This window comes from Mustela nigripes, chromosome 2 (assembly GCF_022355385.1).
Source record: "Mustela nigripes isolate SB6536 chromosome 2, MUSNIG.SB6536, whole genome shotgun sequence".
In the NCBI taxonomy this organism is placed as follows: domain Eukaryota; kingdom Metazoa; phylum Chordata; class Mammalia; order Carnivora; family Mustelidae; genus Mustela; species Mustela nigripes.
The window spans coordinates 152502269-152516874 of record NC_081558.1 but is presented as its reverse complement, the minus strand read 5'-3'; the positions used below and the strand labels follow the sequence as shown (position 1 = coordinate 152516874).

The following is a 14606-nucleotide window of genomic DNA, read 5'->3' as shown; positions in this document are numbered from 1 at the left end:
TTTTTTGACATGATTATCTGTTTTGTGTGTGTTGAGTTTGGGAAGTTCTTTATAGATCCTGGATATCAGCCTTTTCTTCTTAACCTTGAAAATGACTATGTCATATTGATGTTTGCTCTTTTTCTATCCTAACTCCTAAATTTTTGTCTACTTTTATTGGATTAGTGTTTTTTTCTACTTCCCTTGTGATTCAGAAAAGGTGATCTTAAATTCTCTTTAAAATGAGTTTCCTTTTTCTACTTACACTGAATTGAAAATAGATGCTTTGTGGCCTTAAAAACATGACCATCAAGTTACTTCCTGTGGGAAATTATTAAATATCCCTTGACAACAGCAGTTCTAGACTTTGGGTTTTAATCAGAATTGTTCAATACCATATAGGTTGCATATTAATTAGATCTTCAATTAACCATAATAGCAGGGTTTCTAGTTTTTTGTTTATAATGTGCAAGGGGCTTTAGCAGAACCCTTTTGAATAGATGAAGTTTGGTTTCTGTTGAATAATTCAGTGAACCAGAGTGAGAATATAAATTCGACAGACTGGATGTTCACTTTTATATAAAAAGACGTATAAGGCAAAGGTGGAATTTTGTTGTGAATTTACCATTTGCATTCCTTTTTGGTCCATTTACTTTCCATATTGGTCTGTCTGACTGGCATCAGAATTCTGTCCTTCTCTTTTAACAATGTACCAGCTCTTTTTCTGAATAAATACTAGGAAATATTGTGATTCAGGGGGCACCTGCGTGGCTCAGTGGTTTAGGCCTCTGCCTTTGCCTCAGGTCATGATCTCAGGGTCCTGGGATCCAGCCCCGCATGGGCTCTCTGCTCAGCGGGGAGCCTGCTTTGCCCTCTCTCTCTGCCCACCTCTCTGCCTGCTTGTGATCTCCCTCTCTCTCTCTGTCGAATAAATAAATAAAATTTAAAAATTGTGATTCGGTAACAGGTTTTGGCAAGGGATAACTGTGAACTTATCTCCCCCTTTTTAATGAGCGATTAATGAGTGGGAGTAGGCAAAACTAGAGTTATATGCAGTGAATAGAAGGTTCTGGTAAATTCCCAGATTTTAATTATAGGATCAGGGTTTCTTTCGCTATAGAATAATTTCCTAGAATTGGTCAGAAGGCCCATTGTGCAGATACAGGTAGTACAAAAAATAAAGAAATAGTAGAGTTGATCTCTGATCTTATAAGCTTATTTTATACTATTAAGATGCCAAGCATCTGCATAAAAAGTAAATAATTTATGATCTTATGAAAGAAAGCTACAAATTCTCTGATTATCTCTGAAATATACGTTTTAGATGTACCTAATTTCTATTTGAAGTTAATACTACCAAAGAAAAACCACCAGTGTAGAAATTTGCTAATTTTGCATCCAAACAGGAATGGATTTAAATCCTGGTTTTTCTACATACTAGCTGCCAGTCTAAGGAAACTAAAATAAAAGTTCCTGGCCTCAGTTTCCTCTTCATAAAATAGAATTATATATTTGTCTTGGAGTGCTCTAATTCTGAAGAGAATTAGAAATAATATATGTTAATGCCCATGGTAGACACTTATTTAATAATGGTTATTGTTATCATTATTGTTTTTAATGTTATACTCTTGTTATTTATGCTCTACCCTCTACTAATAACTAAATGCTACTTGAGTGTATAGTAAATTTTATTATTCATGTAGCTATCACTACCTAATAAGTATAAGGAAAATAAAATGCTGACCAAAAATAAAATTTAGGTATTTTAATTATAATTTTCTTTCTTTCAGAATTACTTACTGTCATCTACCTTTCCAGAGTAAATGGCTCTATGTTGGAACAGAAAGAGGAAATACACATATTGTAAATATTGAATCTTTCATTCTTTCTGGATATGTTATCATGTGGAACAAGGCAATTGAGCTGTAAGTTTGAACTTGAATATCACTTTATTTGGTTTGAATATTTTATATGGTTTATAAAGCATGTCAAATTACAGAGTTATTTGAAACATTTATAACTAATTTATGAGTGAACATTTATAATTAACATTTATAATTAATTTGAATGAAAAGTTCAGCTAAAATAATTTACAGCTATAAAGAATTTTAAAGACTTTTAAAAATATTATAGTATTAACATTATAATTTTAGACTTTCTGAATATTTAAGGTATCTGAATAATTAGGAGTTATGTATGTAAATTTGATGATAAAGTACTTAGACTTATTCTAAAAGTTATACGTGGAAATCATCTCATTTTTTATAGTCATTCTTAGTATAGCCACTTCCAATGGGAATGACAAGTAGATTGTGATTATATTTAGTTTTATGTAAAAATAATCATGATCAGTTCATATATTTTTTTTATCACTAGTAGTTCATTCTTCACCTGCCTCACTAACTTATTGTTTAGGGTTCTAAAAACTAATTTATCAATATTTTTTATGTTGCAACATATACAGCTATTTGGATATGTGGTTAGTGGTAATTACCACTTTGACTTTGGTGCTGATACTTAAGTTTATGCACATATAAAAGTAATGGATTCCAAGCCATCTTTTTGTATGTATACGATTAATTCTCCTGGTCACTATGTTAATCTTAAAAACAAATTTTCTTTAATAAATGTTTATACTCTGTGCATATTAGGTCCTTAATTTATAATATGTTTAACTTGAAACTGGCTCATTTCCATATATATGACATTTTTATACATGTATATATGAAATATATATACATAAATATATATTCTGAGTTACATAATTATTCTCCAGAATTCTGATTAAAGCAGCCTATTTAAGTGAGGCTCAAATCTGGTTTTTATAATAAATCTACTATTCCCTATTTTTAATGTTTCAGTGTGCCTGTATATATAAAAAATGTTGTTACTAATTATATTCTTATTACAATATTCCTTTTGTATTATGTCATAATGGGTCTTTTGTTAATGATAATTCTTCCTCCCTGATTAGATTAAGAACTGCCCCAGGGCAAGATCTTTGTTCATTAATCCTTTCTTTTTCTTTATACCTGGCTTATTTTGGTGCTTTCCACAGAGTGGCAACTAAATAACTGATGACATTATTGAAGACTTAGTATGGTAGTTACACACTAATATTGACTTAGAGCTTTCATTTATAATTACAATTAATATGCACTATTTTACTGATATGCTTTAGTGTTCTACATGTGTATTTTAAAAAACATTTATTCTATAGACTATTTAGAATTATGTCTCCCAAAAAATTATTTAATTTTTTAGCTATTTGGGAAAGGTTTCCCCACTATAATCTGAGTGGTATAAAAGTTGTAAATAGGGCTGAACTTAATGTTTGCTTTCAAAATTTTCTCAGGATATTGATAAAAATGTAAATAAACTTGAGAGATTGAATTATAGAACTTTTATACAAATTTAATATTAGTACAAATAATAATTTATGCATTATGTGTGTTCAGTTGAATGCTGCTAATTATGAAGTTTATAATCTAAATAGATTGTTATACTAGTAATAGATTATTATAGTATTTCACCACTTTTGCTATTTTGTTTCCATATTCATATATCTTGGCTTACGTAGACCAGTTTTCCCGAAGTGTATTCCATAGACTTATAGATCCATTGTGATCTACATAATTTAAAATTCCAACTGCCAGTCTTCTAGAACTGTCTTTTAATTGCTCTCTTCCTATTGAGATACATTAGAAAATGCATGCCACTTTCTATTCGTATGTGCCAGGTGTATGGGACAATAATAAAATATTTATTTAAAAGAGTCATTTCATAGTCATAATTTTACACACATATTTCAACAATACATTTTCTAAGTATGACAAATGCAGAATTGTCTTTAAGAGATATGTGAAATTATTTCAATTTAAGTTCTTATTTTAAATACTTTTTATTCAATGTTATTTTTCAGTTTGTTTCTATTATGAGTGAAGTGTCCTGATTATAATTTTAGGCAGTTCTCATAATTATAGATAGTGTTCCCAAAATGTATATTTTGATTATTTGGAAATTGGAACACATTTTCCATAGAAACATTGATGTTTGTAGAACATCTCATAAAGTAGTAGCATAGAACTGAAGGAACATTAAATTTTTTTTTCTATGGGAAAGTTATTCCAGGTTATAGTGTAGAAGTAGATGTTTATGCAGGGCAGCCCCAGCTTTTTAAAAAATGCAACCTTGTTTTCCACATATGATTAATGTTTGAGCATGAAATTGATTAATAAATCATAAGTATAAGGCTTATGTTTTACTAACAATCACTGAAATGTGTTTATTGTGCACTATGGTATGCTAGATACTGAAAACAACTATGAACTGGGAGGACATCTTTACTGTTCTCTTGGGGCTTTCAGTCTAATGAGATTAATTAAAAAGGCAATTACAATATATTGGAAATAAAATGTGGCAATGCTATAAGAAGGACTCCTAACATGTGGTCTCAAAGAAATATCTGTAAAGGAAATTATATCTATATTGAGATCCAAAGGATGAGAATTTTAGTAAGTTGAGTGAAGACTTGGGAGACAGAGTTAGGGGTATTTTAGGAAGAGAGGATAGAAGATTAAAAGGATGGAGTGTGAGAGTTTTTGTTCCATGCATAGGAATTTTAGGTAGTTTAGTTGTTTGGAATACCTGGGAGAGAATATGATAAAAGGTAAAGGATGAAGAGAGGTAATCAGGGTATAAATATGAAAGCCTTGTAGGCCAGTTTGAGAAGTTGACTTAAAAAGGCCAGGAGCTGGATTTTGAAGGGGTTTAAGCAGAGAATTGACTTGATCAAATTTGCACTTAGGGAGACTACTCTGAAGGCAGGTATAGAGAAATGATTAAAGAGAGAAAAAACAGAGGGGGGACAAGATGGCAGGGAAGTAGGAGGAAGCGTCTTTTCAGCCTATACCCCAAAGTGAGCTGATTACCTACCAAAGAACTCCATTCACCCATGAAATCAGCCTGAGATCAGAATTATACACGTCTGGATCTCTGCAGGGGCAGAAGATGCCAGTGGGCAGGTAAAGCAGAGTGGGAACGTGACTGATATCGGAAGATAAACAAAAGGGGGAGGGAGCCACCAGAGGCGACCAGTTGAAAAGTAATACCCCAATATGAGCGGGAATGCCCTGTGTCTGGGGACCAGCATTGACTTGGAGACTGGTTGAAAGCACTCCAAAAGAGCAAAGGATCACAGGGAGAAATTGTGGGAATCAGGGCGGCTAGGGACAGGGGCTTAAGTCCCCGGTCCCAGGACAGCCTCCCCTGGTGCTGAGGCAGAGAGAGTGTGGCGGAGAAACCAGGTCTTGGTCCCTAAGCCACCAGGGCGCCAGAGAATGTGTGGGTTCTGGATCCTGTGAGGGGATGGGAGCCATGCTGGTGGGCAGAACATGAGAGCCCTGCTACAAAGCCTGAGATACGTGCACACGTCCCTCATGCTCCCCTGAGAGAGTTACAAAGGCCCAGCTGGCGCTCTTTGACCTGCACCATTGTTTCAGAGCCTAAGCCCCGCGCCCCAAACTCTCCCCTGACAGAGGTGCGCAAAAGCCCAGCCTGGTGCTTTCGGACCTGCGCCCCGTTCTCAGTGCCTGAGACGCACGCACGACCCATAGCCGCCCCTGAAAGAGGTGTGTGCAAGCCAGGCACTCTTAGACCCAGCAAGACCAGACACTCCCAGCCCGGGCGAGAGGGAAAACCTCAGTGTGCAATTGCTGCTTGGAAACTCTCTGACGGTCGGAAGCTCCCAGACAGCCGCCACTGCCTTGGCTTTGGGTACAAGCAAAAGATCCTGCATCTCCAGGGTCTGCAACTTGGAACCTGCTCTGCCAGTGGCCAAGGGGGAACTTATTTAGGCTCTGCACCCAGACTTAGGCTTCTCTCTGAGAGGGAGATCAGGGTATGGTTTGTATTCCTCTAAAACTACAAAAACCATCAAAGCGATCAAGGTGAGAGAAAAAAAAGTGAACAAACATAAAAACTGCCAGAGAACAAAAGCCTGAAAATAAAACCAGTTTCCTCAGAGCCCACCCCCTTGAGGGGGGTGGGAGGACTTAACTCAGGAAACCTCATTGACTGACAACCCACGTGGCAGGCCCCTCCCCAAGAAAACAAACCAAGAAAGAAAAAAAAAAAAGAAAAAAGAAAAAAGGACTACAAGAGAACAACCACTACTTCATAGGAAAATTTTTATTTTTCACTCGTTCCCACTATTCTGGTTCTTTTTTTTTTTTTTATACATAGGTAATTTTTTTAACCTATTTACCATCACAGCGAGCTGTACAGTACATCAAATTCCATAATAACCTTCTAACCTGAGCTTTTTGATACATACACCTATGTTTTTCTTTTGCATTTTTATTTTTTGAACTCCTCTTTTTAAATTTTAGTTTAGTCTAGTTTATTCCTTTTTATTTTTATCTTCTAATATTCATATAGAGTTAAACTTCAAAGTAATCCCCTTTCCCCAATCAATACTACCCCTATAGGTAAATCAATTTTTAATCCCCTTTATCTTAGGAAAGTTGAGTCCTTTAACAAAGATATCAAGATACATCCAGGAAGAATCAAAACAACCTTCCTTGCACACACTGAGAATTTATAACCACTCTCCCATCTTCTTCCACCAGTGTTTCTGTGTTTTTGTGTTTGTCCTGATAGCATATAAATCTTACACTTGGGGTTCTTTTTGACGAGGTTCTTCGTTTATTTGCATATATATATATATATATATATATATATATATATATATTTCTCTTGTCATATACTTGTATCAGTCTTTTTGTTTGTCTGCTTTTGTTTGTCTACTTCATAAAATCTTACCTTGGGGCCCATCTAGGCTGAACCTTCTCTTTCATCTTCCCTTTCTTTCCTGTCTCTCTCTCTCTTTTTTTTTCTTTCTTTTTCTTTTTCTTTTCTTTTGTTTCTCATTTGGGTGGGGAATCCTGATTGCTCAGAAGTGTTCCAGCGTGCACCTTGACTGCACCATGGTTGATACATCCAGCTACATCTGTTCAGTCATCTCCCACCAAAATGACTAGGAGGAGGAATGCCCAATAGAAGAAAAATACAGAGGATGGACCTTTTGCAACAGAGCTAACGGCTATCAACATAGACAATATGTCGGAAAGAGAATTCAGGCTAACAATTATCCAGGCAATAGCTAGGTTGGAGAAAGCCATGGATGACCAAATGGAATTGATTAGGGCCAAACTGAAAGTGACCTGACAGGATGTTCACAATGTTAGGGCGGAGCTTAAAGCTACGGAGGAGGTTCACAGTGCTCTCAATGAGTTCCAATCTAATCTAAACTCTCTCAAAGCTAGGGTAACTGAAACAGAAGATAGAATTAGTGATCTGGAGGACAAACAGATAGAGAGAAAGGATCAGGAGGAAGCCTGGAACAAACAGCTTAGAAACCATGAAAACAGAATCAGGGAAATAAACGATGCCATGAAGTGTTCCAACGTCAGAATTATTGGAATCCCTGAAGAGGAGGAGAAAGAAGTCTAGAAGATAAAGTGGAACAATTCCTTCAAGAAAATTTTCCCAATCTTGCGAATGGAACCAGCGTCCATGTACTAGAGGCTGAACGGTCTCCATCCAAGATTATACATTCCAAAAAAACATCACAACACCTGATAGTCAAATTTAGGAATTATAATTGTAGGTATAATCTCTTGAAAGCCGCCAGGGCAAAGAGGCTCCTTACTTACAGAGGGAAGCCCATCAGAATAATGTCAGACCTGTCCACAGAGACCTGGCAAGCCAGAAAAGGCTGGCAAGATATATTCAGGGCACTAAATGAGAAGAACATGCAGCCAAGAATACTTTATCCAGCAAGACTGACATTCAAAATGGATGGAGAGATAAGAATTTCCAAGACCAGGAAGGCTTAAAACACTATACAACCACCAAGCCGACACTGCAGGAAATATTAAGGGGGGGTTCTATAAAAGAGGAAAAATCCCAAGAATAGCATTGAACAGAAATATAGAAACAGTCTACAGAAAGAAAGACTTCAAAGGTAACTCGATGTCAATAAAAACATATCAATAATCACTCTCAATGTGAATGGCCTAAATGCGCCCATAAAACAGCACAGGGTTGCAGATTGGATAAAAACGACAGGACCCATCCATATGTTGTCTACAAGAGACCCATTTTGAACCTAAAGATACACCCAGACTGAAAGTGAAAGGATGGAGAAGCATCTTTCATGCCAATGGGCCTCAAAAGAAGGCTGGGGTAGTGATTCTCATATCAGATAAATTAGATTTTAAACTAAAGACTGTAGTCAGAGATACAGAAGGACACTACATAATCCTTAAAGGGACTATCCACCAAAATGATCTAACAATTGTAAATACCTATGCTCCCAATATGGGAGCAGCAAATTACTAAAAAAAAAAAAAAAACTGTTAATCAAGATAAAGAGTCATATTGATATGGATACACTAATCGTAGGAGATCTTAACACGCCTCTCTCAGAAATAGACAGATCATCGAAGCAGAAAATCAATAAAGAAACAAGAGCGTTGAATGACACATTGGACCAGATGGACCTCATAGATATATACAGAACATTCCACCCTAAAACAACAGAATACTCATTCTTCTCAAGTGCACATGGAACCTTCTCCAGAATAGACCACATACTGGGTCACAAATCAGGACTCAACCAATATCAAAAGACTGAGATTATTCCCTGCATATTCTCAGATCACAATGCTTTGAAACTGGAGCTCAATCACAAGGAAAAGTTCAGAAGGTACTCAAACACCTGGAAGCTAAAGGCCACCTTGCTTAAGAATGCTTGGATCAACCAGGAGATCAAAGAAGAACTGAAACAATTCATGGAAACCAATGAAAATGAAGACATTTTGGTCCAAAACCTATGGGATACAGCAAGGGTGGTCCTAAGGGGGAAATACTTAGCCATCCAAGCCTCCCTCAAAATAATTGAAAAATCCAGTCTACACCAGTTGTCTCTACACCTTAAAGAACTGGAGAATCAACAACAAATCAAACCAATTCCACACATAAGAAGGGAAATCATCAAGATTAGAGTGGAGATCAATGAGGTAGAAACCAGGGATACAGTAGAACGTATCAATGAAACTAGAAGCTGGTTTTTTGAAAGAATCAATAAGATTGATAAACCATTGGCCACACTAATCCAAAAGAAAAGAGAGAAAGCCCAAATTCATAAAATTATGAATGAAAAGGGAGAGATCACAACGAACACCAAGGAAGTAGAAACAATCATCAGAAGTTATTATCAACAGTTATATGCCAATAAACTCAGCAACCTAGATGAAATGGATACATTCCTGGAAAACCATAAACTACCAAAATTGAACCAGGAAGAAATCGACAACCTGAATAGGCCAATATCTAGTAATGAGATTGAAGCAGTGATCAAAAACCTCCCAAAAAACAAGAGCCCTGGACCTGACGGATTCCCTGGGGAATTCTACCAAACTTTTAAAGAAATAACACCTATTCTCCTGAACCTGTTTCAAAAAATCGAAGCAGAAGGAAAACTTCTTGACTCTTTCTATGAAGCCAGCATTACCCTGATCCCCAAACCAGGCAAAGACCCTACCAAAAAGGAGAATTTCAGACCAATATCACTGATGAATATGGATGCTAAGATTCTCAACAAGGTCCTAGCCAACAGGATCCAACAGCACATTAAAAAGATTATCCACCATGATCAGGTGGGATTCATCCCTGGGCTACGAGGATGGTTCAACATTCATTCGTTAATCAATCAATGTGATAGAACAAATTAATATGAGAAGAGAGAATATGGTCCTCTCAACTGATGCAGAAAAAGCATTTGACAAAATCCCTCATCCGTTCCTGATTAAAACGCTTCAAAGTATAAGGATAGAGGGAACATTCCTGAACTTTATCAAATCTATCTATGAAAGACCCACAGCAAATATCATCCTCAATGGGAAAAAGCTTGCAGCCTTCCCATTGAGATCGGGAACAAGACAAGGATGCCCACTTTCACCACTCTTGTTCAACATAGTATTAGAAGTCCTAGCAACAACAATCAGACAACAAAGAGAAATAAAAGGTATCCAAATTGGCAATGAAGAAGTCAAACTCTTTCTCTTTTCGCAGATGACATGATTCTTTACATGGAAAACCCAAAAGACTCCACCCCTAAACTACTAGAACTCATACAGCAATTCAGCAACGTGGCAGGATACAAAGTCAATGTGCAGAAATCAGTGGCTTTCTTATACACTAACAATGAAAATACAGAAAGGGAAATTAGAGAATCGACTCCATTTACTATAGCACCAAGAACCATAAGATACCTGGGAATAAACCTAACAAAAGAGGTAAAGAATCTGTACTTGAGGAACTACAGAACACTCATGAAGGAAATTGAAGAAGACACAAAAAGATGGAAGACCATTCTATGCTCTTGGATCAGAAGAACTGCCTAGAGAAATCTATACTTTTAATGCCATCCTGATCAAAATTCCACCGGTATTCTTCAAAGAGCTGTAGCAAATTATCCAAAAATTTGTATGGAATCAGAAGAGACCCCGAATCGCTAAGGAAATGTTGAAAAACAAAAATAAAACTGGGGGCATCACGTTACCTGATTTCAGGCTTTATTACAAAGCTGTGATCACCAAGACAGCATGATACTAGCATAAAAACAGACACATAGACCAGTGGAACAGAGTAGAGAGCCCAGATATGGACCCTCAACTCTATGGTCAATTAATCTTCGACAAAACAGGAAAAAATATACAGTGGAAAAAAGACAGTTTCTTCAATAAATGGTGCTGGGAAAACTGGACAGCTATATGTAGAAGAATGAAACTCGACCATTCTCTTTCACCGTACACAAAGATAAACTCAAAATGGATAAAAGACCTCAACGTGAGACAGGAATCCATCAGACTCCTAGAGGAGAACATAGGCAGTAATCTCTTCGATATCAGCCACAGCAAATTCTTTCAAGATATGTCTCCAAAGGCAAAGGAAACAAAAGTGAAAATAAACTTTTGTGACCTCATCAAAATCAAAAGCTTCTGCACAGCAAAGGAAACAGTCAAAAAAACAAAGAGGCAACCCATGGAATGGGAGAAGATATTTGCAAATGACAGTACAGACAAAAGGTTTATATCCAGGATCTATAATGAACTCCTCAAACTCAACACACATGAAACAGGCAAACATATCAAAAAATGGGCAGAAGATATGAATAGACACTTCTCCAATCAAGACATACAAATAGCTATCAGACACATGAAAAAATGTTCATCATCACTAGCCATCAGGGAGATTCAAATTAAAACCACATTGAGATACCACCTTACACCAGTTAGAATGGCCAAAATTAGCAAGACAGTAAACAACGTGTGTTGGAGAGGATGTCGAGAAAGGGGAACCCTCTTACACTGTTGGTGAGAATGCAAGTTGGTGCAGCCTCTTTGGAGAGCAGTGTGGAGATTCCTCAAGAAATTAAAAATAGAACTTCCCTATGACCCTGCAATTGCACTCCTGGGTATTTACCCCAAAGATACAGATGTCGTGAAAAGAAGGGCCATCTGTACCCCAATGTTTATAGCAGCAATGGCCACGGTCACCAAACTGTGGAAAGAACCAAGATGTCCTTCAACAGACGAATGGATAAGGAAGATGTGGTCCATATACACTATGGAGTATTATGCCTACATCAGAAAGGATGAATACTCAACTTTTGTAGCAACATGGACGGGACTGGAAGAGATTATGCTGAGTGAAATAAGTCAAGCAGAGAGAGTCAATTATCATATGGTTTCACTTATTTGTGGAGCATAACAAATATCATGGAGGACAAGGGGTGTTAGAGAGGAGAAGGGAGTTGGGGGAAATTGGAAGGGGAGGTGAATCATGAGAGACTATGGACTCTGAAAAACAATCTGAGGGGTTTGAAGTGGCGGGGGGGTGGGCAGATGGGGTACCAGTTGGCAGGTATTATAGAGGGCTCAGATTGCATGGAGCACTGGGTGTGGTGAAAAAATAATGAATACTGTTTTTCTGAAAATAAATAAATCAATTTAATAAAAAATATAAAGAGAGAAAAGACTATATTCTTGGCAAACATTATCATTGATTTAGGATTGGAGATAAACTGACATAAATAAGTAGAAGACAGAAGAGGCAAGAGTTGGGTATTATGGGGAGATATAACAATAGAGGAGAATTAAGAGAGACCCCCAGGTGTAGGCTTTAGCAACTATGTGGATAAGGGTGTCATTTAGTGAAAGAAAGCAGGAGATTGAGTAAGCTGGGAAAAAAAAATTAATGAGTTCAGTTTTAGGTAGGTTGAGTTGTATTTGTTTATAAGACATTCAAATGGAATTGGTATGGGAAAGTGGTAGGAAGTGGGAAATACGGATCTGAAGGTAATGAGATAGAATTTATGGTAATTGAAAAGAGGAGATTGTGCATGAAAAGTGCATGGAAAACAAGTAGCAAACTAGCAGTCAACCAATTCTCACTCACATATATGTTTTATTTGGCTATCAGAGTATTTAAATATGTTCTAAGTTCTAATATTAGAGAGCAATAAAAATTTGGATTTCCAGATTTTCATGAAAATTCCTAATGAGACAGTTCTAGCTCCTTATTGCTTGGCAGTCAGTAACCCCCTGGAACTGAGTAACAGTTTTCCTTTTGTAGTTGGATAATGTGCTATCCAGTTTGCTACAGCTCTCATTCAACATATTTGTTTCATTTGCATCTCAGTTGCATCTGCCTGGCTCCTGTGTGTTCTTGAATTCATGACCACATATGATATGGAAATAGATGACAGACTAGGATAGAGTACAAAGAAATACCAGTATTTAAGATAAAGAAGAGAAAGAAGGCCCATAAAAGAAACTATTAAGAAGCTATTATGGTAAATGAGAAGAATAGAGATAAAGAGGGATACCTAGAAGAATTATTGGGCATTATTTAGATGGATATCATATGATTTTAAGTTCATTGATCAGTCTATCTAAAGTAATTTTTGTAGAATTTATAGAATCCAGAGTACACCAATTTTTTTTTAAGGCAGTTTCTAATGGCCATAAGTTTCTCAAGGAATGCTTGATGGTTTTTGGAAGTATAATGTCAAGGGGAAAGTAAGAAAAAAATGTATCAAAATGTTAGTAGTCATTACATTTAGGCAGTAAAATAATATGAGATTTTTTTCTGTTGACTATTAGTGTCTTGTAAGTTTGGAATTTTTTTTTAAACAACATATAATATTTCTTCTGAAGTCTGAAAAAGTCAATGCAAATAACTGAAGTTTAATGCTAAATTATTTTCTGAACTTGAGTGTTTTACAAACTGAGAGTCTAAATAACAGTTTTGCATTTGGTCTAATTAGTTTTTCTCAAAATATATTTCAGTGAGTATTTACTGCATATTATGGCTCTAAGAAGCTTTGAAGAAGAATAAAAAAATGTTTAATTAAGGGTTTCTCAAACTTTTTGATATGTAACACTCTTTATGTGAAACACCTTATATATTCATTAGCTTATTATGGAGTACACTTTGGCATTTGTTCTTCCAGTCATACCAAGAAACAGGAGTTTGTAGTTTTTTGGATATTATTAGTTTCCAAGGGATAATTGAAGGACACTGTTCCTTATGAGAGGCACTTTACTCCAATAAAACATGGCATTTATAATGTAGATAGTATTAGTTTCCAATTATTCCAGTGATTTACAACAGTCATAATACATACCATTCATTGAGTACTTACTATGTTTTGACATTATATTAGGCTATATATAAATATTCTAATCCTCATAATTACTCAGTAGGATTAGTACTACTATCTCCATTTTTAGATAAGAAAATTCAGGATAAAACCATTAAGAAAATATCTAATAAGTGTGTATTTATTCCTCTGAGTCTCTGTGGGGAGTTAGTATCTGGGAAACTTGGAGTTATTTAATTTGTGACTTTTATCTGTTCCCAAAAAGTTTTAAAATTTATTCATCTTTACTGTTTTATGAAGAATCTTTGATGATGTTCATATATGCATAAGAAATAAATTATACTTAAAAGAAATAAATTATAACTGAAAATATAATCATAATAGGGTTAATCTACATAATTAGACTGTTGAAGAAAGTATGTGGAAAATGAATAATAATAAATACATGGTCATATCAGGTCATATTGTATTTAACATGGCATAATACTCAACAATGATATATTAAAGTAGAAAATATAAAAGAAACATGCCAGATATCAGAGTAGAATAAATTTAGTATATGTGTTGCTGAAGCGAGCACTGGAGTAGAATGAATTCAAAGTCAGATTTACAGAGCACAGGTCCTTTTAACAATATACACTTAGACACATAGTTATCTGTTATTGATTACCTTGTTATTGATTAACACATAAATGAGACATAACCAGCAAACTAGGATTCCCCACTTTGTCAGTTTTCTGTGCATTGGCTACCACTAGAGAGAGTGTCTGTAAATCGAAGGAACTATTGTACTTTTCTTAGGAGAAAAATCAGAGGTTTTATATCAAAGGAAATTATAAATCAGTTATATACTTTGCAATTTGGCTGAAACAGACTAATAGCATTAGCCTTGTGG

General features: G+C 35.8%; 1 protein-coding gene across 1 annotated transcript in view; it reads left to right on the top strand.

Annotated features, from left to right (window-relative positions):
• STXBP5L (syntaxin binding protein 5L) overlaps positions 1-14606 on the top strand; it is a 449308-nt gene that overhangs the window by 177585 nt on the left and 257117 nt on the right. The window contains exon 6 of the mRNA XM_059388354.1: positions 1770-1904. Within this exon, the coding sequence (XP_059244337.1) occupies positions 1770-1904 (135 nt within the window). The remainder of the gene's footprint in view (positions 1-1769; positions 1905-14606) is intronic.